This window comes from Oncorhynchus mykiss, chromosome 23 (genome assembly GCF_013265735.2).
Source record: "Oncorhynchus mykiss isolate Arlee chromosome 23, USDA_OmykA_1.1, whole genome shotgun sequence".
Classification (NCBI taxonomy): Eukaryota; Metazoa; Chordata; class Actinopteri; order Salmoniformes; family Salmonidae; genus Oncorhynchus; species Oncorhynchus mykiss.
Window position 1 is genome coordinate 23,180,197 of NC_048587.1, and position 27,169 is coordinate 23,207,365.

A 27,169-nucleotide genomic window follows, 5' to 3' on the forward strand; every position below is an offset into this window, starting at 1 on the left:
ATGGTGAAGTTATTAATTACACTTTGGATGCTGTAGCAATACACTCAGTCACCACAAACATACAGGCGTCCTTCCTAAAAACCTAGTTCAGTCTACCTTCCAACAAACACTGGGAAACAAATTCACCTTTCAGAAGGAAAGCCTAAATCACAAGCCCAAATATACACTGGAGTTGCTTACTAAGACGACATTGAATGTTCCTGAGTGGCCTAGTTACAGTTTTGACTTAAAACGTCTTGAAAATCTATGGCAAGACTTGAAAATTGCTGTCTAGCAATGATCAGCAACCAACTTGACAGAGCTTGAAGATTTTTTTAAAAGAATAATGTGCAATTGTATTGTACAGTCCAGGTGTGCAAAGCTCTTAGAGACTTACCCAGAGACTCACAGCTGTAATCGCTGCTAAAGGGGATTCTAACATTTATTGACTCAGTGGTCTGAATACATGTAAATCATATATTTCTGTATTTCATTTTCAGTAAATTTGCTAACATTTCTAAAAACATGTTTTACTTTGTCATTATGTGGTATTGGATGTAGATGGGTGAGAAGCAAAATACATTTTAGCATTTTTTTAATTCAGACTGTAACACAACAAAATGTGGAATAAGTCAAGGTGTATAAATACTTCTGATGGCGCACTGTATGTCCTCTACCCTGTCCTCCATCCTAGTTCAGCTCTCTGACATGTCATCTCTTGTCCCCTCTAGCTGCGTAACAAGCTGAACCAGGAGCAGAACTCAAAGCTGCAGCATCAGAGAGAGAGTCTGAACAAGCGCAACCTGGAGGTGGTGTCTATGGACAAAAGGGTCAGTGAGCTCCGAGACCGTCTCTGGAAGAAGAAGGCCGCTCTGCAGCAGAAAGAGAACCTGCCTGTGAGTGTACACACACACACACACACACACACACACACACACACACAGTGTACACACACACACACACACACACACACACACACAGTGTACACACACACACACAAACACACGCACAGATGAGTGCAGAACTACTACTTTGACATCTCAAGACTTTGTGAAAGAAATGGAAATGTTTATCATGAAGCACACCCTATCAAAATTGATAACCTGAGCGCCCCCTTGGGGCTGCAGAGTATGAACACAACTGTATTTTGTTTACCTCTGAAAGCCCCAGATGCCCTGGCCCTCAGAGCCAGCCTCTATCAAAAAAGTAAGATGCCTCAAACCTGTCTCTTGTTGCCTTTCTGCACTGACAAACAAATCACTGACCCACAGGACTGAAATACACTCAGATATCTCCTTCCACAGTTAACTTTTTCAATCTCTCTCTATTCAGCGTTCTTCAACCCTCGTCCCTGGGACCCACATAGTGGGGAGATGCTTTTCCCAGCCCAGTACTAACACCTGATCAAGGTATTTTAGTGCTTGGCTGGAGCAAAAGCCTGCACCCCGGTGGCTCCCAAAGATCAGGATTGAAGGACATGAATGGCATGGAATGAATCATTGTTTTGATCCTTGTCACGGGTTTGATTTTTCTATCTCAGTTTACACTCAACATTCCATCTCTTCAGCCCAACTTGGCAAAAACAACTCCAGGAGAGGGGAGGAGACTAGAGCTTAGGCAGGCAAACAGACAGGAATGCCAGAGGAGATGGTATCACTGCCTGGTATCTCTCTGCCCCTCTTCCTCTGAATTGTTTTTGACTCCTGTGGTTTCCACTGCACTTTTTAATCTATGTAAACATGGAACTTTTTAATCTGTCTTTGAAAGATTTTGTGAGGAAATTGTCTGGACACAGGAGATTTGCTGTAGCTATTAGTGTACTAGAACAACGTGTAAGAGCGAGGAGTGTTTGTCAAATAGAAACTCAGAGTGGTTGTGGATGATTTGCTCAGGCACTCAAAATCTTAAATTGTGTTAGTAAATCCCAGGCATGATTTATTATGATTTCACATGTTTCATGTGGTGAGCAATTTACAAAATCTATCCTCGATCATTGGTATTTTAATAGAGAAACAAAACCACTGTCAAATGAATAGCCAACACCCTTTACTTCCCTCCTTGATAACTCTATCATGTTGTATCTCAATCAAACTAACTTAATGTGGGGAGTCTAGATTTACAGTGCCTTCAAAAAGTATTCATACCCCTTGACTTATTCCACATTTTGTTGTTAGAACCTGAATTCAAAATTCATTAAATATATATATATTTTTTTACCCATCTACACACAATACCCCATAACTACAAACTGAACAAATGTTTTTAGAAATGTTGGCAAATGTATTGAAAATGAAATATAGAAATATCTATTTTACATACAGTGCCTTGCGAAAGTATTCGGCCCCCTTGAACTTTGCGACCTTTTGCCACATTTCAGGCTTCAAACATAAAGATATAAAACTGTATTTTTTTGTGAAGAATCAACAACAAGTGGGACACAATCATGAAGTGGAACGACATTTATTGGATATTTCAAACTTTTTTAACAAATCAAAAACTGAAAAATTGGGCGTGGAAAATTATTCAGCCCCCTTAAGTTAATACTTTGTAGCGCCACCTTTTGCTGCGATTACAGCTGTAAGTCGCTTGGGGTATGTCTCTATCAGTTTTGCACATCGAGAGACTGAAATTTTTTCCCATTCCTCCTTGCAAAACAGCTCAAGCTCAGTGAGGTTGGATGGAGAGCATTTGTGAACAGCAGTTTTCAGTTCTTTCCACAGATTCTCGATTGGATTCAGGTCTGGACTTTGACTTGGCCATTCTAACACCTGGATATGTTTATTTTTGAACCATTCCATTGTAGATTTTGCTTTATGTTTTGGATCATTGTCTTGTTGGAAGACAAATCTCCGTCCCAGTCTCAGGTCTTTTGCAGACTCCATCAGGTTCTTCCAGAATGGTCCTGTATTTGGCTCCATCCATCTTCCCATCAATTTTAACCATCTTCTCTGTCCCTGCTGAAGAAAAGCAGGCCCAAACCATGATGCTGCCACCACCATGTTTGACAGTGGGGATGGTGTGTTCAGCTGTGTTGCTTTTACGCCAAACATAACGTTTTGCATTGTTGCCAAAAAGTTCAATTTTGGTTTCATCTGACCAGAGCACCTTCTTCCACATGTTTGGTGTGTCTCCCAGGTGGCTTGTGGCAAACTTTAACCAACACTTTTTATGGATATCTTTAAGAAATGGCTTTCTTGCCACTCTTCCATAAAGGCCAGATTTGTGCAATATACGACTGATTGTTGTCCTATGGACAGAGTCTCCCACCTCAGCTGTAGATCTCTGCAGTTCATCCAGAGTGATCATGGGCCTCTTGGCTGCATCTCTGATCAGTCTTCTCCTTGTATGAGCTGAAAGTTTAGATGGACAGCCAGGTCTTGGTAGATTTGCAGTGGTCTGATACTCCTTCCATTTCAATATTATCGCTTGCACAGTGCTCCTTGGGATGTTTAAAGCTTGGGAAATCTTTTTGTATCCAAATCCGGCTTTAAACTTCTTCACAACAGTATCTCGGACCTGCCTGGTGTGTTCCTTGTTCTTCATGATGCTCTCTGCGCTTTTAACGGACCTCTGAGACTATCACAGTGTAGGTGCATTTATACGGAGACTTGATTACGCACAGGTGGATTGTATTTATCATCATTAGTCATTTAGGTCAACATTGGATCATTCAGAGATCCTCACTGAACTTCTGGAGAGAGTTTGCTGCACTGAAAGTAAAGGGGCTGAATAATTTTGCACGCCCAATTTTTCAGTTTTTGATTTGTTAAAAAAGTTTGAAATATCCAATAAATGTCGTTCCACTTCATGATTGTGTCCCACTTGTTGTTGATTCTTCACAAAAAAATACAGTTTTATATCTTTATGTTTGAAGCCTGAAATGTGGCAAAAGGTCGCAAAGTTCAAGGGGGCCGAATACTTTCGCAAGGCACTGTAAGTATTCACACCCCTGAGTCAATACTTTGTTGAAGCACCTTTTGCAGCGATTACAGCTGTGAGTCTTTCTGGGTAAGTCTTAAGGAGCTTTCAACACCTGGAAGCTGCAACATTTGCCCATTTATTCCTTTGAAATGTATTCAAGCTCTGCCATTGGTTTTTGATCATTGCTTGACAACCATTTTCAAGTCTTAGGTTTTCTTGTAGATTTAAGTCAAAACTGTAACTCAGCCACTCATGAACATCCTGTCTTTTTGGTAAACAACTCTAGTGTAGATTTGACCTTTTGTTTTAGGTTATTGTCCTGCTGAAAGGTGAATTCATCCTCCAGTGTCAGATGGTGAGCAGACTGAACCAGGTTTCCTCTAGGATTTTGCCTGTGCTTAACTCATTCTCATTCTCATTCTCATTAACTCATTCTTTAAAAAAAATCCTGAAACATTCCCCAGTCCTTAACAATTACAAGCATGTTGTGCGTGTGTGTGTGTAGGCCAGTGACAAAGACAAATCTAAATTGAATCCATTTTCAATTCAGGTTGTAACACGACAAATGGTGGAAAAGTAAATGGGTGTGAATACTTTCTGAAGGCACTTTATCTGTCCAGTTGAGTAACTTTATGCCTACTAATCCAAGTTTTAGAATTTAAAGGGACATTCCCCGAATGTTAATCTCCTGCACCACCCAAACATCAACATAATATTATGTGAAAATGCCAGGATTCTATGTGTTGTAGTCATAAAGATACACACAAAGTGTTTTTAGATAATGTCATCGGAAAACCATCTGGTGTGTATTATGTGATTTTAACCAACTACTACTAACCTTTGTCTACTCATAGTTGGTTAAATCACAGGATGCAGTGACACACAGATGGTGTCATCAGAAACACTTAACCTCTTGTTTTTTTTTTACTTAACATAGAAACGCACCATTTTCACATTTTGGTATGTTGCTGGAGATGATGAAGTTGAAAATGTTTCCTTAAAAGTGTGCATGCTACGGATCACAATATTGCCTGGTTCATATGATATTTGCATAGAGAATGTCATAAAGTATATATTAAGCTGTATATGTGCAAATGTGACCGACTGCCTTGATTCAGTCTTATGTAGCAAAATTAGAAAGTGTTTTTTTTTTACAATAGATAAAATAGACTCAGAGCTAGAACATGGTATATCGCACACTGCAGTTGAGGAACAATGGGAAAGTAATTCTGGTTTTAAAGTTGATAAACTTGTAACCCCACTTTTGAGAAAATGTCCCTTGAATGTTTTGGTACACCTACTGCAGATCTCTTTGTCTAAACCCATTCAGTATCGTTCACACCCTCTTAAGCCCCACCCAACTCTTTAAGGATTCACATGTGAGGCCATGTGGTAATCAAATAAAATCTATGTTAATTTGTCACATGCACAGGATACAGGTGTCAGCGGTACAGTGAAGTGTTTACTTGCATAGTAGCAATATCAAAAACAGAAGTGTCCAGATAAAAATATTTTATAAATATTTTATTATTAATAGATGACGCTTACCCAACACACTAAATTGATGGGTCATCTGAAGGAAATGCTATAACCACCCCCCATACACATCTAGCTAAATGGATGGGTTACACTTGTACACATGTTCATGAAATCCAGTAGATGGCCGCAATCAACCCCAGACACACCTGGCTAATTTGATGGGTCATGTAATAATCCATTTGAAGTGGAGTATTTTTGTTTAGACATGTAGCTAGCTAGGTAGCTAGCTAATCAACGAACCTGCATAATCCCAAGTCATACAAACATTGTCATAGATGTTGTATGAATTTGCAGGCAGCTAAAGCTAACAAAGTAGGTTCAATGTTAGCTAGCTAACATTAGGCTATAACTATTAATGCAAATGTGTTTCTGATTTAAAACATATTACTACACATATCATACAAGTAATGTTAGATAGTGAGCAAGCAAGCTAAGGTTTCCTCGCTAACTAACTGCTTTAACTTGCAATAAAAACGACTTTCTGACAAAATTATAAACATATCTGAAAATATAGCTAGACTCTTACCCATATTCATGGATGAATGCTTCACGGCAGACTGGAACCATTTAACTCCATTTTGTTTGTAGCTACAAATTGTTTGACCAGCGTTGTGTCAAGTCACTCCGGTTCACATTGACTGTGGTATGTGCAGAAAGTAGCCTATTACATTTTCCAACTGATCTGTCGATAGCGCCGGCTAAATTCAGGGCATATATGTTGTTGAGGAAAGTAGAAAGCCATTGAGAACTACAAAAGTTAACTTTATATCTTTCAAAAACAGCGAGGTAGAAACGACTGTCAACACTCATGTTATAGACAGAAGCATGCTACATGGCAGACCAATCCAAACTCATCTCTTAACATGTCCAGCCCATTCATTATCTCAGCCAATCATGGCTAGCAGGAAGGTTCCTGTATTTATCCATGGCTAAACCAACTAGGCTCGTAATTTTAATAATTGTTTTCATATTTATTGATGGAATACAAGTTTGTTATCAAGGCATTTCTGCCAAAAAACGCATTCTGATCAAAAAATAAATGTTTACGTTCAAATGCTGTGAAGTAGTGACGTAGTTTCCTGAAACGAGTCACAAATAGTCTGCTTTGTAAACTGCTTTGGATGAAAGTGTATACTAAGCAAAACACATTCTATGCCATTAGACCCCCCTCCAATCTGCAGTGCTAAAACTCACAGAATGAATAATTCAACCACATACCGTAGTGGAATTAATCCTCATCTTCCGTGAGAACTATAAAATAAATGAAAATACAGTTAAGCACACTCTTACAACTGTGTTGTCTCATGAGTCACTTATTAGCTTGATATAACTCTGAAGTGCTTACATACATTTAAAAAAAACGTTTAGCTGGAGATAACAGTATCAGATTATTGAATAAAGAAAAAATACTTCATTGGATGCTTATTACATAAGGGAGGAAATCAAACTTCACACCTCTTATTCCTGGCATGAATTCACGCTTCATCCTTAATTATTATAACGTTACCATCCTAACATACTCGCTTCAATCTTTACGAACTACACCCGAAGACATGAAAAACCTAGCTAACCCAGCGTGAGATTGCCTTCACTCAACAAGTGTGTGGCTACAATAATAATCTCTGTTACAACAGTTCTTGGCCACGTAGTTCTGCTTGTCTTACCATTTCCCTTGCATAGCCAACACGTAAACAATTCAAACAAAAAAACAACGACATAGACTGACAGGTTAATTGTCAGTTACACTCCCACCAATCACCTGGGATTTCTGTGAAGGGGTTCTGGGTCATTGTCATCTCTCCCACCTTGATTTGTCCTTTGGGAAGTTTCTCCTGCCAAAGAAAGTCTGTACCTGTGAACCAGTTGGAAGCCATGAGCTGTTCTGATGTGAGACCTCTGGAAGCGTGATCCACAGGATTCTCTTGAGAGGTCACATATCTCCATTCTTCAGGATCTGTTCTTTGCTTAATGCGTTGAATACGGTTAGCTACAAAGATGTGGAATCTTCTGGCTTCATTGTTGATGTAGCCAAGAAATACATTCGAGTCTGTCCAGAAGTATTCCTGTAGACCTTGTTTTTCTAGCTCCTTTTTGAGTATGTCACTTGTCCGAACAGCTACCACCGCTGCTGAAAGTTCCAGTTGTGGTATGGTCGTAACCTTGGAAGGGGCGACTCTCCGCTTCCCCATAACTAGGGAGCAATGAACTTATCCTGCTGTGCTGATTGTTCTGAGGTATGAGCACTCTGGAACTTGTCTGATGCGACACACCAGAGTTCACCAAGTGCTCTCTCCGTGTGTGTTTCACCCAGAGCCATATCCAGGTCTTTGATACCCTCTTGTATTGTAGCTATAAATTCATTGCTGTTGGCGATAAACTTGTGCAACCAAAGTTTGCCGATGCTGCAAAGCTCCCTTGCTTCTTTCACCAGCTGGGCCGCTTCAGCTACAGACGATATGCTCATCAACCCATCATCAACATAAAAGTTCCTTTCTATAAACTGGATAGACTCCTCGCTGAAGCTTCCTCGTCCTTTGGCAGCAATATGTTTGAGACCGTAGTTGGCACAACCAGGAGATGAAGCTGCGCCGAACAAGTGGACCTTCATACGATACACTGAGGTTTGAGACTCTAGATCTCCGTTCTCCCACCAAAGGGAATGCAGATAATCTTGGTCTTCTGCTTTCACATGAAACTAGTGAAACATGCGCTCCACGTCACACATGATTGTGACTGGACCCTTACGGAAACGGCAAAGGACACCAGCAATGTGTTTGTCAACTCTGGACCAGTAAGGAGATGGTCATTCAAGGACGTCTCTCTAAACTTCTCTGAGCAGTCAAAGATGACTTGTATCTTCCCAGGCTTTTGTGGGTGATAAACCCCATGGTGCGGGATGTACCATGCTGGATGCTTGTTAATTTCATCCTCTGAGACCTTCTCAGCATCTCCACAAGCTATGGTCTCTTCCATGAAGGTTGTGTAGTCCTTGTAGTACTGCTTGTCCTTATCCTCCTTTCACGGCACTTGAGACGGTGAACTGCACATGTCTTATTGTTCGTCAGGTTGGGTCTTTCTTCTTTAAACGGCATAGGCATCTCGTAATGTCCATTGTCCTTGCATCTGATGCCTGCTTTCATTTTTGTCAGGAACCAGATATCCTCTTGAGATATGAGGTCCTCTTCTGTGGCTCTCATGTTGAAGTCAGATTCAAGCGTCTTGATAATGTCCAGTGCTGTCATTACCTATCTTACGTGTGTTCTACAAAAATAGTGTACTTGATATGTGAGGTTGGAAGAAGATTGAAGGCTTGGCATCACCTGTCTAACGATAACCCGATGACTCACTCCAATAGCATCGCCATAGTCGATGCATGGCTCCAGCCAAGGTCTGTTCTCTGAGCAAAAGGCTGATTTCCCTTACAGACACAAGTTATCTTAGAAGGAGAGCCTGGGAGCAGTTGTAGCCAATTAAGAGGCCGACATCACAGCTCTGTTGAGGAGCAATCTCCTCTGCAATGTGTTCAAGATGAGACCGTGTTCTTGCAGTCTCTGGAGTGGGAATATGATCTCTGTTTGCGGTAATAAACTCTCTCGAGTAGGTCGTTGGCAGAGGGATTTTCTTCTCCAAGAAAAACCCTCTAACCTGCAAACCAGACAGCTTCTGGCAGGGCACAATGGTATTCCCTGAAGCCATTGTAGAGGTTTCAGTTGTACTGGCTCCTTCTTTGTATTGAGAGCTTTTGTTGCCTCTTCAAAGATAACAGTGGTGTCGCTCTGGGTGTCAAGATGTGCGTACATGAGAACTTCACAATCTGGCTCGCTTGTGGTTGACACCCATACTGGAATGATTGTGGAGGTTTGAGTGGTGTTAATGGCCCTTACGACTCTGTTAGATATGGCCTCACTTGACGCTCTTGTCCCCTTATCTTGTGGGGGCTCTTTCTTATCCCTTGACCTTTCTTTAGTACGATCTTCGTTCATGCAGGATGGATGCCTCCTCCGACACATGTCACAGGTGTTCCTGTTATCACAATCTTTCAAACGATGCCCAGGCCTTAAACAGCCAAAGCACAATTTATTTCCTTGAACAAACTTCTGTCGCTCTGTGGTGGGCTTATCCAAGAACTTCCAACATTTGTGGAGACTGTGACCTGACTTCTCACAGAAGACACAACTAGTAACAGTACCTTTTTCATCAGAGTTAGTTGCTAATACCCTTGCTCCAGGGCTTTGAATCCTTGGCGTCTTAGGTTTCCCATCTTCACTTGGTTTCAAAGCGTATAGGGATGTTACAGGATTGCAAGCGATATTGGCTTCTCTCAAACTGGCTGAAGCTAGGAAAGGTCTCAGTTTCTTCTAAGATGTCTATGACCTTTGTATTCCATCTTGAAGTTAGCCAATCTGGAAGTTTAGCGAGGATCTTTTGGTTTTCATTACAGTCATTAACCACCTCAAGGCCCTTATTCTGAGACATAGCAGCCTCACAGCTGCGAAGAAAGTCTACAAGGTTTCTAAGTTCAATACTGTCCTTGGATCCTATCTTAGGCCATGCTTTGAGCTTATCTCTGAAGGACTTGGCGATAAGGAATTTGTTTACGTACCTTTCTTCAAGAATGGTCCACACAGCATGATAGGCTGACTGTGTTCCTAACCGAAAGTAACTGCGATGGTCTTCTTGGCAGGCCCACCAACATATTTTCTTAAGTAGTATATTTTCTCAGTTGCTGGTATGAGTCTAAAAAGAGACCTTCCAGTCTGTGAAAGAGAGTGGTTCTCCGTTGAATGTTACTGGTTCTGGTATGGGGAGGCGGCTTACACTGATGGATTCCGTTAGTAACCTGACCATGGTCTTGGTGCCATTTTCTTGTTGTCTGCTTGTCACAGCATGTTGTGGTGAGAGACTCTGAAATGAGCAACTTCTGTGCATGACCTCTTTCTCTTTCACAGATTTGCAGTTAGAGTAGTTCTCTCTTCTCGTCCTCTGAGTATTCATCTTGCTGATACACTCCGCTGTCCTCTTCTAATCTTCATCTTCAAGTCTCTGAAGCTCTATTAGTTGGCATTCTTGCTTAACCAGTACTTCTAAAGCTGCTTGGTTAGCAGCAACTTCTGCCCCAACCTCTTGTCTCTTGACAGATGACACACTTGAGCATCCGGAGGTGACCTTTTGAGTTGCTTTGAGTCTGGGAGGAAGCAATTGAGTGCTGATAGTTGAGACTTGTCTTATGTGAGAGTTCGGACATGCACAAGGAATTGCTCTCATTCCAGTGCAGCTCTTCTATTTGGTTACTTTGACCTTCTTCCCTGCTTTCTAACTGACACCTTACAGTCTTGATAATAGACCTTGTAATAGCTTCGCAAGTATCAACTCTGCGGCGTATATCATAGTCGGGAATGTCGATTTGACGCAAATTTACATAGGCAAGGTTTAGCTCTGTAGAGGTATGGCTAAACTTTCTTAGGAGGTCTTGTAGTAGGTCTTCAGAGCAACAGCCTGTCAGTGACCGTTTTGCCTCCTTTTACCAGGGCCTTCCACTTCTCATAGCTGACCCTGAAACAATGTTTAAGCTGGCTCCACCTTTCGTCACTCAGTTCTCTGCCCGTTTCAGTTAACCTGCGGACCCTCTCACCTCTTCGTGGCTCTTGTTGTGATGTCTCATTAGCAGCCTCTGTATCATCATTCGCTGGCAGCCATGACTCCACACTGGTCTGGGTCTCTTTCTGCTGCTCTGTTTGTTGTGATGAAGGTTTGATGTTCCCGAGGTGTTGCTGCGGCTGCTCAACTTGACCCATCCCATCCCCTGTCACTTTTAGTGAAACTACCTCTTACTGACATTCTAGATAAGGTTTGGATAAGTATGTAATTTATACTCTAATTCACTGTAATTTAAACCTCGGTACGTGATATAAACACTTATAACACTTTTAACAAAAGCTTGAACAAACACTTTACCAAACAATTACACTTAACTTACAGGTGAAAATATAATTAATAGGTGTACGCTAACCCTTAATGTTTTGTAGCTATATATATATATATATTTTCTTTAGTAAGTATCAAATAATATTTTTTCCAGTAATACACATACCAGTGATACATTCAGATAGATAGAGCAGATGCATAATACCAGCAAGTCTTGATGAAATACACAACTATCTCCCATACGAATTGTAAACTTAGCCTCTTATTAGCAGTTCACAAGGATAGGACCACCTTCAAACACCTTGACTTGTACTTGCTTGTCTGACCTTCCTGTTAGCATTGACCTTATGCTGCTTCACGACACTTCCTTATGTGGAGATTTTCTTCTTAGGTTGCAGGTAGGTGCAAAACTCTTATCTGGCAGATGACAGGGCTTGCCAGGAATTGGGAATCTTGTAGACATTTTACAGCTGGGTGAGATTCTTCTTTCTCTCTTGCTTGTGAAGAGCATTGAGTTCTCACTGTAGCTCCCTCCAGTAACCACGAGCACAACTGTTCCTTGATTTTAACTGGCGGTTTTATTCTGTAGTTTTAGTCAGAATTATCACCTTCCATTAGAACTATAAAATAAATGAAAATACAGTTAAGCACACTTACAACTGTCTTGTCTTATGAGTTACTTATTAGCTTGAGTGCTTACAAGTGCTTACATACATCAAAAACGTTTAGCTGGACATAACAGTATCAGATTAAACACATGAATAAAGGAAAAATACTTCATTGGCTGCTTATTACAGAAGGGAGAAAATCAAAACCACTTTTTATTCCTGGCATGAATGTACGCTTCATCCTTAATTATTATAACGTTACAATCCTAACATACACGCTTCAACCTTTACGAACAACACCCGAAGACATGAAAAACCTAGCTAACCCAGCGTGGGATTGCATTCACTCGACAAGTGTGTTGCTACGATAATAATCCCTGTTACACGTAGTTCCGCTTGTCTTACCATTTCCCCCACATAGCGAACACGTAAGCAATTCAAGCAACAAAAAAAACCATAGACTGACAGGTTAATTGTCAGTTACAACCAGTAGAAAATAATGTAATACATTATTAAAGAAGTCCACCATCTTTTGAAGTCCTCCTATGTTGAAGGGAAGAGCTGAGGTAAAGAAAGGGAGAGAGCTGAAGAGGTAAAAGTGTAATATGTATGTACTGTAGTTATTACAGATGAAAGCAGAGAAGCTGAAGGCTGAATAGAGCAGGACTCTTTGAGGAGGGGATTTAGTGACAGTCTGCCTCGAATTATAATGAGCAGGGCTTTTTCAGGCGGCCACAAAGAGCTGTTACATTTACCCTTCTCTCTGGCCAACGACACAGCAAGGGTCTGTCTGACATCACCTGGAAGGCATGTTTCAAACACATTGGTTGAGAAACGCTAGCCTGAAAGATGTCAGCCTAGAATCACCTCACCCTGCTCTGTCTGAACATATGGGAGGAACTGATCAATAGCGACTTATGTTCTTGTATGGGGTTTGACTACTAGTGTGTTCAACTGCTGTTGCATTTTGTGTTTTTGTTTTCTCAAGAATGGCTACCCTGGTAAGGAGAGGGCTTCAAAAGACACTCATCCCCAGGTACAGTAACTAATGGCAGAGCTGGACCTGACATAGACACACACTGATCTCTTCAGCATGACTTGGTAGAGCAGCAGCAGCCGTAGGATTATCTGCATTTCTGTTTCCAGTAGCGGAGTGCAGTTGATTTGATCTTGTTTTAAAGGGCTTGGGCTTGACTTATTTAATCTGCTCCGTTGCGTAATACCTCATTTTACACAACTGCTAAAGTTTGTTTTCTGAACCAAAAACGTTCGGAGAAAGACTTTGGTTATATTGGAACGTAAAAGAGAGCTCATAGTTTGGTCTGTTTTTTTTTTCTAAATGTTTCAAAGTTCAACTTGATCAGGCTTTATGTGGGGTAGTTGGAGTATTTTTCAACACTGTTTAGCTCCCTTAAATGAGCTTTTATCATATTTTCATCCATAACTTGTGTATTTAGGATAGTGGCAAATAGACTAACAGCTTAATCTACTACCAAGCTGAGGGAGATGCTTAAAAAATGTATTATTTATGTTTTTGTGCTGTACTTTTCACTCTTTACATACGGTGTCTGTCAGTGAGTGACCCTGTTGTTCCTCCACACTGATGACAAGCTGGATCTGCGTGTTTGGCTTGCTCTGAACTGTCTGTCTAACTCTCTCTCTCCCTCCCTCCATCTCTCTTTCTCCCTCTAGCTGCCCTCTGATTGTCCGGGGAGTCAGCAGCAGCATCAGGGTCCTTCTCGTGTGGCGGCTGTCGGCCCGTACATCCAGTCGTCCACCATGCCTCGCGGCCCAGTGAGACACGAGCTGCTGGTCAAACCTGCTGTCTACCCCGACGGCACCGCTAACATGCCTGCACAACCAGATCCCCAGGGCAAGGCCAACACAGGTGCGACAGTGACCTTAACCTTACACATGTTCATTTCACCTTTCCCCTCTCACTTCCTACCTCTTGGCCCTGGCAAATGTTTGCCTGACAATTCTTCTGCTGAAGTCTCCACTCCACCTCTTACGCTCACAGTCTCCTTTTAATTAAGGTACTCTATATCTCTACCTCAGCTTAGTGATGCATAAAATCCAGATGACGAGCTTGTACGAGGTTTGACATGTGACTGAGTTCCCAACCCTTAACAGGAGTTGAGGATTCTGAGATACCCCGGTTGGTAGATGGGCTCCGGTTGTAAAGTGACTCTGAGGTCAGAAGGTAACCTATGGACTTGGTGCTCTGGTGTGGCTACTTCCTCTACCAATGCCCCTAACCATAGATCTAGGATCGCATTACCCTGCTAATTTGAACCTGAACCATTCAGGGGATTGAAAAGATACCAGACCTCGAATCAGTGGTTATGTTGCTGTGTTGTGGTGCCCGTCTGAGATGGTAGCCTACCTTCTCCTTATCCATAATTCTTCAGCAACTAAATGGTGACTTATGTCTGTCAGGGTGGAATACCAGCCCTCATGTTGCTGTGTGATTGTGCATTCAGAGGTTGAAACAGGGAAAGCTCGGTAGTATCCTCTTCAGATTGGTCAAATAGCTACTATGAATTTACCTAATCTACAGGTAAAATAAAGGAAACACCAACATAGTCTTAATAGGATGGGCCAAAACAGCTTCAATGCCCAGATTCTTCAAGTGTCTGGAACACTGTTGGATGTAACACCATTCTTCCCTGAGAAATTCCATAATTTGGTGTTTTGTTGATGGTGGTGGAATATTCTGTCTCAGGCCTAGCTCCAGAATCTCCCATAAGTGTTCAATTGTGTTGAAATCTGGTGACTAAGACGGTCATGGCATATGGTTTACATCGTTGACATGCTCATCAAACCATTCAGTGACCACTCGTGCCCTGTGGATGGGGGCATTGTCATCCTATGGGGGCATAGCCAAAATAATGGCCTGCCCAACATTTTTATGCATGATAGGATGTTAATTGCTTAATTAACTCAGGAACCACACCTGTGTGGAAGCCCCTGCTTTCAAAAACGTTGTATCCATAATGTACTCGTGTTTCCATTATTTTGGCAGTTACCTTCACACTGGGCCCCCTGCTCTGGCCTATAACGGACCGAATCTTTAACACTAGATATCTGGATATCTAAGGCTCCTCTGCTTTTTGTCTCTCGTGCATTTTTGGTTATTTTAGAATCCATGTTCTTGCTTAAGCCTCTAAAAGAGCTGCGGGCTGAGATAAAAAGTACACACTCCCTCTGGTGTGGTGTGCTCCGGTTGAGTGTGTCCGCTTGTGCTTGCGGTTTGTTACCCTTTCAGGAGATTCTATGTGGGCAGAGAGAGAGAGTTGTGTGGGCGTGGAAATACGCTTTGAGTGGGTATGTTTGTTATGGAAGAAACATTTTTCTTTAGTATTGTCATCGTCATCTCTCTTTCTGCCAGATCTCTGTTGTTGTATGTGTTGCTGTGAGGCAATACTGCCTGTTTGTTGTATTAAACCGTGCCTGTTTCTATTCTCCTTCCACTCTGGATTCGGCAGCATTCTAAATGGGTCCGTTGGAACGAACACATTATCTCCAGCAGAACTGACAGTCTGACAACCATGTGGTTTCGGACTGGCCCGATCAGGTCTAAATCAGTTACTGAGGAAATTAGAAAGATGGAAAGAACTAGCTAGTTCTACCACATTTTGCGCTCCTGTACTGTCTTAATTCTGCTGAGAAAAGAGAAGATCCTGCCACAGGGTATTCCTATATAACCCAGCTTTGGCCAGACCCTTTCTAAATATAATTTTGCCTTCCATTGGTTTCAATTGAAAGTATTTTTAGAAAACACCCCTTAAACCACAACTTCCTAACCACCACCCTCACCCCCCTCTCTCAGCTAAATTGTCAGAGTGGGGCCCTTCTGGACCAGAGCCCAACAGCAGTATTCATGGGTCATCCTCCACACTGCCCAGAATGACCTCTCACCCCAACCCCAACACAGAGCAAGGTAACCACCCCACAGCACAACAACCACACATAAGTATGACTGTAGACTCGACAACACGATGACCAGATATGTAGTGGCCAAATCATATCCGCGAACCCACCCAAACATGAAGACTCAAATTGCCACTTTCCTTGAATATGCACTTAATTACTTACACAGTCCAGATAGGGTTTTGCTATTGTTTTCCCTGTATGTTTGCATAGTTATGTTTTACACCTGTGTTGTTGTGTGTGTGTAGATGAGACTGAGGGGATGAAGAAGGACAGGAGGGTGCGTCCCTTTTCCATGTTTGAGCCCACTGAGGTGCCCACCGCCTCCCTCCGCAAGAACCAGAGCAGTGACGACCTGGTCAGAGACACCCAGGTAAGAACTGTGGATCTCAACAAAAATGCCCCTTAGCTATTTTTACTGCAGACCCAATGGATGGTGCCCAGAATGTCAGAAAACTGAACATTTCTTAAACATGAACACTTAACATCAGGAGTTGTCCTTGATCAGTTGTGTGTGTGTGCATGCCATTCCTCTGTGGTCTAACCAGCTCCTCTCTATCCTCCTTTCCCCAGTCTGCTGCTAAACCCCCAGTTAAGGTTCCCCCACCCGTTGCCAGTAAACCCAAAGCCCCCAGTGGTGCCCCCTATGGCAAGCCAGGCTTCAACACAGGCACCTTCCCCAAGGCCAAGCCTCCCAGCCAGCACCAGCAATCCCAGGGGGGCCCACAGGCCCATGTCTCTCTGCCCCCCTCCCAGAGCCAGACCCTGCCTCTGCCCTCAAAGCAGGACCCCCCTCCGGCCGCCACCGTCAGACCCTTCACCCCAGAGCTGCCTAAAGACCTGATCAAGCCCCAGACCCTGACAGCCAGCTCCATCTACTCCATGTACACTCAGCAGCCCACCCCAGGCAAGCCCTTCCCACCGGCCTTGCAGGGGGCTCTCAACAGGAGCCAGAGCCGCGGCAACGGATTTGTCAGTGGTAAGACTACCTTCTGGTTCCTCTTCTGTTCCTGTTGACTTTATCATGGCTACAGTCTGTCTGGAGTCATTTGGCTATTTGTATTAAGACTTTGTCAATCAAGAAAGATGTGTGAACCATGGCTCCAAAGCATTTCACTGAACACCAGAGTACTAGAACCAGTCTTGTTTCTGTTCTTTTCTCTGTTTTACACTTACTACAATAGTAACTCCTAACAGAGAGGTTAAAGCAGGCTGCCGTCAGTCTTATGTTAAGTACAAAGGAGAGTACGGTCATTGAATTTAGCCAGTGGAGAAGAGAGGGTCCTGACTCAGAACAAGCTGCAGTTAGTGAATCTAATTAAAGGTAATAATCCCCGAGGCATGGCAATCATTAAGTAAAATATCAAAGTGATCCTCATCATCACCCTGTTACTATTACCGGTTTGCATATGCAGATATGTCTGACTAGGTTTGTAATGAGTTAGTGTCACCTGTGGAATTTCTCCTCTAGAGTGAAACAGAGGACATGAACTCTCTGGGATCTGCTCTGCTCTGGCCAGGAAAAACTTGATGCCCTGGTTATGATAAGACAAACTACTTTTAGGATCTGACGAGCACCTAGAGGTATTACTGGTCAGGTCACATGATCAGAATAAACCCTTGGTCCTATCGGAGACTGGCTTTGTCTCAATCTTCAGAAGTGAGGTTTTTAGTGTGCTTGCACAATTTATTAAGAGTCCATAAGCCTGTCATCCCTGTGGAACTCCTTCAGGGCAAAGCCACCAACCTGACATGTTGACACACCACATCATCTCCATCTCCATCGAGTATGATTGTCCTCCATGGGGTCTTCCATGTGTTGAGTCTCTCCTTCGATAGCTGCCGCTTGTCCTCTGCGACACGTTGAAGATCTTTTTAGTGTAGGGCAGCTCCCTCTGTTTTAATGCAGCGTGCTCCTAGTTTTTTTTTGTTTTTGTTTAATTTATATATATGAATAATTTATATATGCAAATTAATTACTTAAAAATCATACAATGTGATTTTCTGGAATTTTGTTTTAGATTCCGTCTCTGAGTTGAAGTGTAACTATGATAAAAATTACAGACCTCTACGTGCTTAGTAAGTAAGAACTTGCAAAATCGGCAGTGTATCAAATACTTGTTCTCCCCGCTGTATAACATTCTATTGGTTGCAATAATTTTGTATAATCATTTCAATTGAAAAAACTCTACATTTTGAATACAGCGTTGTTTACAGTATTGTTTTGTGTATCAGTTCATAAACCATGGAATCGGTACATCGAACATCTCTTCCCAACTATTTTGCAATCTATATGGCACGGCTGTACATTTGTTTGTCCTTAAATAAAAAAAATATACCAGTTTCATTTATTACACTTTTCTTTAGCCAATTTGGTCTTTAACACTTCTCGACAACATTCCGCTGAAATAGCAGCGCGCAAAATTCAAAAATATTTGTTAGAAATATTTAACTTTCACACATTAACAAGTGCAATATACCAAATGAAAGATAAACCTCTTGTTAATCTACCCATCGTGTCCGATTTCAAAAAGGCTTTACAGCGAAAGAACAACATATGATTATGTTAGGTCAGAGCCAAGTCACAAAAACACACAGCCATTTTTCCAGCCAAAGAGAGGAGTCACAAAAAGCAGAAATATAGATAAAAGGAATCACTAACCTTTGATGATCTTTGTCAGATGACACTCATAGGACATCATGTTACACAATACATGTATGATTTGTTCAATACAGTGCATATTTATATCCAAAAATCTCAGTTTACATTGGCGTGTTACATCCAGTAATGTTTTGCTTCCACAACATCTGGTGATTTTGCAGACAGCCACATCAATTTACAGAAATAGTCATCATAAACTTTAATATAAGATACAAGTGTTATTCACAGAATTAAAGATATACTTCTCCTTAATGCAACCGCTGTGTCAGATTTCAAAAAAACTTTACGGAAAAAGCAAACCATGCAATAATCTGAGTACGGCGCTCAGACGACAAAACAAGCCAAAGAGATATCCGCCATGTTGTGGAGTCAACAGAAGTCAGAAATAGCATTATAAATATTCACTTACCTTTGATGATCTTCATCAGAATGCACTCTCAGGAATCCCAGTTCCACAATAAATGTTTGATTTGTTCGATAAAGTTAATAATTTATGTCCAAATAGCTCCTTGTTGTCAGCACGTTCAGCCCAGTAATCCAACTTCATGACGCACGAGCAGACGAAAAGTCAAAAAGTTCCGTTACAGTCCGTAGAAACATGTCAAACGATGTATAGAATCAATCTTTAGGATGTTTTTAACATACATTTTCATAAACTACAAACCTCTTTCCCACTTCCTGGTTGGATATTTCTCAGGTTATCGCCTGCCATATGAGTTCTGTTATACTCACAGACATCATTCAACCAGTTTTAGAAATTTCAGAGTGTATTATATCCAAATCTTCTAATTATATGCATATATTAGCAACTGGGACTGAGTAGCAGGCAGTTTACTCTGGGCACACTTTTCATCCAAACGTGAAAATGCTGCCCCCTATCCCAAACAGGTTAATGCAGGGCCGACAGACAGGTCTATGAAGGCCATTTACAATGGCAGCTTTTGTTCCAACCATTTCTGTTGTTAGCGTGCTGTGATGATCATATCTGCAGTTCCACTGGATGGGCGGAAGCCACACTGCGATTCTGGGAGTACTTCCTCAGACTGGCCTAGCAGTCGGTTGGCAAGGACATGTGCAACTACTTTGCATGTGGTTTACAGGAGGGAGATGCCTCTGTAGTTCCCACACTCTGCCTTGTCTCCCTTTTTGAAGATTGTCACTATCAGAGCATCCATGAGCTCTTGGGGTAGTTTTTCCTTGTCCCAGATCTTCAGGAGCAGGGCATGTATGTGGTGGGGTGCTAAAAATACAAGAAAACCCATTGGGCCTCTGTTACCAGAATGCTAACAATTATCACAAACTAATAGCAAAATCACATGCACGCTGTTAGCTAAATGCTAACGAGCGAAAATGAACAAACTTATTGCAAAAATGGGTAAATCCAGTTCATAAAGTTATACAAGCATAGCTAGTAGCTACCTAATGTCATTTTTGTGAGTGTGGATGGACATTTACAAGTGAAAGTGAATAAGACACATTGTGCAATTGAACAAAGTAGTGATGCATGTTTTTCTGAAGGAAAAGCAGCATGTGTACAGAGGACAAAGGGGAGAAGAACGGAGGAGGAAAAAGATGCTAGTACTGTGGTCACCAAACGGTTAATCACTATCAACTGGTTAATCTTCAAGGCACTCCTAGTCGATCAATAAACATTTCTGTAGAAAAGCCAATGATGAAGGCGTAAAGGCTTGTGCTCTTTTTTCCGTGTTATTCGTGTTGCGCTGTTGGCAGTAGGTGCACTTGTTTCAGAAGACATGCGCACCAGGTAGGCAAAGTGTCCCCATTTTGATGCATTTCATTTTTCTGAAAAGATTCACTCCACCTACCCGGCACACTGGGAGATCTGTGGCTAAATTGAGTGTGCCTACTGCGCTGATTAATCGAATAGCTCAAATCACGACCCCGGCCACTGCAAAGTTTGATACTGGCATATGTGAGATTTCTGGTCATTTAAAACCATGACCAGAGAGAGACTGTCAAAGAATACAGCAGAGCTGCTGTTTTTATTAGTGAGTTCATGTCTTCATGTTTTTAAATTTTGCAGTCAGAATGACTGCTCATTAGCTTGAAGGAGGTCCCTCGGGGCCCAGCGATGCTTCTGTTAATCTCGGGAGACTGATACAAGGGCAGCAACCACATGGTCCTTAACAGATAGGGTCCGGGTCCAGTGGCATGTAAAAAACTGTCAGTGTGCCCTTGAGCAAGGCACTTAACCCTAATTTGCTCAAGAGGCGACATACTACTATGGCTTTCCTGTAAAACAATACATTTCACTACACCTGTGTGTGTGTGACAATAAAACATATTTTTTAAATTATTTTATAGACTGCCTGGATGATATTCTTAAAATATTCAAATGTTACATGTTCTCCAACTGTGGTCCTGGTGTGTCATTGTTTATTAGCAGGAAAAAAGGTTGTCTCTTTGTTGTTTTTATAAAGCTTGCATTAAATCCTAACCGATTCTCTCTTTTTATTTCTGTGTCTCTCTCTGTGTGTGAAGTGTACGGTAAGCCCGTGATCCCCAGCGGAGGCCCCCAGCACCCAGAGAACCCTTACTGCGAGCAGCGACACTCCCCAGACCAGCACTCTGAGGTGGACCACGGGGCCCCCCATGTCCCCCCCACCGAGGGCCAGCAGGGGGAGACAGAGCGCACCCCTCGTCCCCTCAGCCCCACCAAGCTGTTGCCCTTCATCTCCAACCCTTACCGCCACCAGAGCGATGGGGACCTGGAGGCCCTCAGGAAGAAGCTGTACAACGCCCCGCGGCCCTTGAAGAAACGCAGCTCTATCACAGAGCCCGAGGGCCCCGCGGGGCCCAACATCCAGAAACTGCTATACCAGAAGACCACACTGGCTGCTATGGAGACCATCCTCACCACGCCCACCACGCCCGAGGCTGTGAAGGAGGAGGGAGGGGCAGGGCCTGATGTTCCAGGGGCCCAGATTGGTGGGGATAGCATCCAACCGGAGAGTGTAACACTTGAGGCTTGTGAAGTCCTGCCCCCTTCCCCTAACCTCCTCCCCCCACTCCCCGCAGAGCACACTCCCCCACCAGCCATCCCAAAGAAAGACCGAGAGGAGTTCACTCCGCCTCCCCATCCGGCCCATCCTGCACCGCGACCAGACCAGCCCCTGCTCCCTGCACCGCCCCCTGTTGCTGCTGTTGGCATGGAGGAGCCCACCCCACCCAGCCTGACCCCTCCTCCAGAGAGTTTCACGGAGGAGTTCCCCCCCTACCCCCCACCACCCTACCCCAGCGGGACTGGACAGGAGAGCCTGGGGGAGGACACTCTCAGCATGCAGGCACCAGAGGTCACCGGACAGGTCACATTGCCACCTGTAAGAAACCTAAGTTACACTGTTGTTTTAATGATAATGATACATTTCATTTTAAGTGCCTTCCATGACATTCATAAACATCAGCTCGCAATCAGACACATTTAACACCAGTAGCAAATCAAACACATCCACTCTACGTCTTAAGCCATAGCATGTATTAACAGTAGCCGACTGTACTCTACATTAATACATTAATCCTGATCGAGTGCAGTAGGAAGTAGAACCTATTCAATCTTCGCCCGTCCAAGGGTGACAATGAAATGAGCTTTGGTTATTTTCTAGCCATGTAAGTAAACAACATGCTGCATTCCATTGTTGATCCCATCTAAGCTGGTTTATCAGTGGGGTCCTACTAAGGCTGGGCGATATGGCCAAAATATCATATCACAGTATTTAAATAAAAAAAATGGATGGTATGACTATTTGACGGTGTTGAATAACAAAAGTTCTAAATTTGCTTTGAGTAGTGCGTGACCCTAGGGTGTCAACACATTCTAAGTGATTTTAATGGGTCTTCTCCATTCTGATTGTTTTACTGTTCAATTCAACCAAAAATTATTTTCAATTTCTACATTTCCTGCACTTATTTGAGATCATTTCCGCACTGCCACGTAGAGCAGATGTAGGCAAACAATCCAAGCCTTATTTTTAACCAAATGTTGCAATTGCGATTTACAAGGCTCGTCGCTTTACAAGGCTCATCGCGCTCTAGCGACTCCTTGTGGTGGCCCGGGCACCTACAGGCTGACCTTGGTCGTCAGTTGAACAGTGTTTCCTCCGACACATTGGTGCAGCCGGCATCCGGGTTAAGGGAGCGGGTGTTAAGAGGTGTGGTTTGGCAGTTCATGTTTCAGAGGACGTATGACTCGACCTTCACCTCCTGAGCCCATTGGGGAGTTGCAGCGATGAGACAAGATAAAAATTGGAGAGAAAAATGCAATGAGTTCTAAAAAAGAAAATACTAACTAGCTGTTTGCAGATGTAAGAAACACAAACTAATAGTGTAATTATACAACACTTGTGGATTTATATTAAAAAGCAAAGTGAAACAGCATCGTTGTCATCAACATTGTTGCATGTGCTGCATTGACCATGCAGACTGAACTCAAGTGTCTCATGGTCGAGGAACAACAAATGTTCTCCTTGAGTCACGGGACAAGGCTAGGTCTGTGTGAAAAGCGACATGGAGAAAGAGAGCGTAGAGAGATGACTCAAGTAGTGAAGTGAACTATAAAAATTGACGTTACACACAACGTACCACATTTAAACAAACATTCAAATACTGTTATAGAAGGTAAAGTAAAAACCCAAACCTGTCCGTGCATCACTACCTGTAAATTGTAAAAATACGGTATACTACCCAGTAACAGGTCAGTAATAGGTCCTACCCTAGGAGTGTTGATGAATGGTCTGATCCATTTTTGCCTCCCAGTCCCTGCTCTCTTCCACTGAACCTCTCTTCCACTGAACCCAATGGGCCCCTGTTAAGACCCAAAAAGGGCCCTTTCTTTCATGGTGCCAGTAATAACCATAATCTGGTTGAGTAATAATCAGGTTGCTTAGTGAAACCAGTTGTTTTTTCACTGATTTGGTCCCGTCACAATAAGCTCAGTACTGAGCTAGGAGCTGAAGGAACAGGTCACTCATACCTTTTCTCTCTTTTAAGCCAGGGTATTCACATTCAATGGATACTCTGGATGCTCTATCGAATCGTTTTTGCAACGTGTTTATTATTCTTTAGCATGGTGTTGCATTGTGGGCCATTCATATGAACTGAGCATTGATTTGGAATGTGGCTCAAGGACCTCCATATATCATCTCTCTATCCGTTTGAGCACAGATGGGACCGGGCACTAGCTGAAATCTGTAGACACTTCCTTTTGAGTGTGTGTCAGTGGCTGTGGGACTTCATCAAGGCATGACGTTGTTTGAAAAGTGTAGTCACCTCCGTGTGTCTGTATTAGGGGAAGAGGACCAACCTGCGTAAGACTGGCTCAGAAAGGATTGACCACGGTATGAGGGTGAAGTTTAACCCCCTGGCCCTGCTCCTGGACTCCTCTCTGGAGGGAGAGTTTGACCTGGTCCAGAGGATCATCTACGAGGTAAGACTATGTCTGTGTATGTATAGATGTATACTGTACATTATTCCCTAAAGCGGCTCTCTATTAAGGTATTTTGTAAGCAAAGATTTTCATAGACGAACAGTGCTTACAAGTGATTTTTTAACAGGCTTGTGTGTAGTGAAGGAACATGTGTAAAGTTGTTTTTGTAATAGCAGGCAGAATGGCAGCTGGTAAACCATCCCTCTCAAAGTGAAGTACTGTAGTCTTAATGTTTGTTTTGTAGTCTTAGCTGATTATAATTTTCATTAAGTGGGTGTAAAATATTCTGTGTGTAAAGTGAGTTGTGAAATTGTATGCACCTCTCTCTCCCCTCTCAGGTGGAGGACCCTAGTCTGCCAAATGATGAGGGGATCACAGCCCTCCACAACGCAGTCTGTGCTGGACACACGGAGATCGTCAAGTTCTTGGTGCAGTTTGGTGTCAACGTCAACGCAGCCGACAGTGATGGATGGTGAGTGGACCCTATTCTACCAACACCTCTGATTGTGATTCTTACTGCAGTCAGTGATAGGAGTGTTGTAAACTGCAGTCAGTGATAGGAGTGTTGTAAACTGCAGTCCAACTTGAACTCTTACTTGAAAGTATTTTGGAATATATATATTTTTTTCTCTTAATATCACACTCCTTTTTCCTCCATTTCTCTTTCTTCTTTTCCCTCTCTCGTTCTCTCTCAGGACTCCGCTGCACTGCGCGGCCTCCTGTAATAACGTGCAGGTGTGTAAGTTCCTGGTTGAGTCGGGAGCAGCGGTGTTTGCTATGACCTACAGTGACATGCAGACGGCAGCGGATAAGTGTGAGGAGATGGAGGAGGGATACACCCAGTGCTCCCAGTTCCTCTACGGTTAGTAGCTCAACATATCTACTGATCCTATAGCCTTGAGTGTTATGTCTGGGGAAAGTGTGAGTGTATGCGTGCATATATCTCTGTGTGTGTATGCTTTGTACATTTTTGTATGAGTGTATGTGTTCTTGCTCTGCTAAACCCTCTTTCTCCTCTTTCCTCCAGGAGTGCAGGAGAAGATGGGCATTATGAACAGGGCCGTAGTCTACGGCCTGTGGGACTACTCCGATGACAATTCTGATGAGCTGGCGTTCCGCGAGGGTGACTGCATGACCATCGTTCGCCGGGAGGACGAGGACGAGATCGAGTGGTGGTGGGCGCGCATGGGCGACACCGAGGGGTACATCCCTCGGAACCTTCTGGGGGTGAGTCCCAGTGTCACAACTGAGTTTCCTCAAGTTAAACCTTACTGAATAACTTTGCATTAAGAGGTTCATTATTGTTTGATAATGTTCCAATGTATCTAATAAGCAGTATGTGTGTCTTTCTCAACAGCTTTACCCAAGAATCAAGCCCAGACAGAGAAGCCTGGCTTAGACCGGCTCATCCTGAACTGGACACGGTCTGCATCTTAGGCTATGTTTACATAGGCAGCCCAATTCTAATATTTTTTTCCACTAATTGGTCTTTTGACCAATCACATCAGATCTTTTCACATCAGAACTTTTTCAGAGCTGATCTGATTGGTCAAAATACCAAATGGTGAAGAAAAGAAATGCCTGTCTAAATGCAACCTAAGTGGTCCACAGTAGCTTTCTCTCCTCGTCTTTCTCTGCTTCATCTGCTCTGACCTGTCATGTCACGATGGGTACTAGTAATGTGTTAAAAGGTTCCAGGGTAATTTGATCTCACTTTGCCAGCTCTTTCACATCAGTGAGGATGGATGAAATGAGGCAAGGGAAGGGAGCCAGTCGAGACGATTGAGACAACAATTGATATGGAGATCCATGCAGGCTTTAACAGGACTTTACAAGGACATGCCAACAATCACATGAAGAAGCATTGAAAGACCAAACCACTTGAAGGATTTTAAACTGACCTATGAACACTACTTGTCAGGCGGGCCTATAACCACTGACTCTATGGCCCGACTGTGGCACTTTTATATACCAGCAGAAGAGGTTTTCCACGTGGATTTTTCAGACCACTATGTGTGTATAAGGCACTAAAGGCATTATGTTTCTCTACATGTTCGTCATATTATTTTCAGATCAGATTTAAGTATCTGCAGTTATATTGATCGGAACTCTGGGGATAAATGGAACAAACAGTATTTTTATGTAGAAAGGTGATTTTTACACTTCTAAATAGTCTTTCAAACTGTGTTTTCTTCTGGGTTATTATTTAATTTTAACCCTGTTAGAAAGAGCTGGAGCTGAAGAGAGTATTAGGTGAGTGAATGAATGAGTGTAATGTTTGGTGATGCGTGACATTCTGTCTGAACAGTTATTCTGTTACCTCGACAATCCCTGTGGGGGCTCGGTCTGCTTGTCATTTCCTGTTTTTAGTGGCCGTGTCCCTCTGTGTAACTAAAATGTTTAACCCATGTTTCAGCATTGACCCTACTGTATTGGCAAGAGTTAATGTGTGTGTAGCGCTATTACCACTGTTCAGCTTATCAAATTGGGGGGGGGGGGGGGGGGGGGGGGGTGTATAATGCTAATGGTTGGCAAAATTTAGCCTATGCCACTGTTGATTTAGCAATTGCTATTGACTCTTGTTCTTTTATGATGCCAATATAGCCTGTGATATGTTTTCTATGTGAGCAGATTATTAGCATCGCTCATTATGTTTCTCTACACTGGCTTTATGGTTGAGATATAACAAACCTAATTGTACTGCGGTTGTGCTATTGTCACAATGAGCATTCCTCTGAAACTAACTCACTTGTCGAATCCATGTTTTCTGTTGCTGAAATGATGTCCACACAATTCATTTGGACCATTTAGCCATGTAGGAAGGATGAGACTAAACTTCAAGAGACATTTTTACACCTGTTATACCTGTGTAGCTTTTGATTGAAGAGTAAGAGATGGCAAAAGATTCATGGTTACAATGGCAGACAAGGATGTCTTTCCTTAAAATCTCTCAAGCAGGTTTAATTGAATGAAAACTCAGTTAATCTGTTCATTCATAGTAAGGAATTCTGCATCAACTCGCCTCCACCCTTCCCACTGTCTTACTCAACAGATGTATTTATTTTTTGTTACCTTATTATCATTTGTTTTTGTCTCGTCAAAACTATAACCTCACGTGGAGAATTGTAAACATTTACAATAAAATACTTTGCAAACTAA

The 27,169-nt window shown here is 42.6% G+C and overlaps 1 protein-coding gene across 4 annotated transcripts in view; it reads left to right on the forward strand.

Moving 5' to 3' along the window:
- LOC110502460 (apoptosis-stimulating of p53 protein 2) overlaps positions 1–27,169 on the forward strand; it is a 54,168-nt gene extending 26,999 nt beyond the window's left edge. For 2 of the 4 annotated variants that reach the window (XM_021580484.2, XM_036959957.1), the window contains 12 exons: positions 711–875; positions 12,961–13,008; positions 13,665–13,860; positions 15,805–15,915; positions 16,154–16,278; positions 16,479–16,884; positions 21,070–21,908; positions 23,873–24,010; positions 24,349–24,482; positions 24,706–24,872; positions 25,038–25,237; positions 25,368–27,169. In XM_021580484.2, coding sequence (XP_021436159.2) covers positions 711–875; positions 12,961–13,008; positions 13,665–13,860; positions 15,805–15,915; positions 16,154–16,278; positions 16,479–16,884; positions 21,070–21,908; positions 23,873–24,010; positions 24,349–24,482; positions 24,706–24,872; positions 25,038–25,237; positions 25,368–25,409 — 2,571 coding nt within the window. In that variant the 3' untranslated portion in view covers positions 25,410–27,169. The remainder of the gene's footprint in view (positions 1–710; positions 876–12,960; positions 13,009–13,664; positions 13,861–15,804; positions 15,916–16,153; positions 16,279–16,478; positions 16,885–21,069; positions 21,909–23,872; positions 24,011–24,348; positions 24,483–24,705; positions 24,873–25,037; positions 25,238–25,367) is intronic. The other 2 variants (XM_021580486.2, XM_036959958.1) reach the window with 1 other exon arrangement.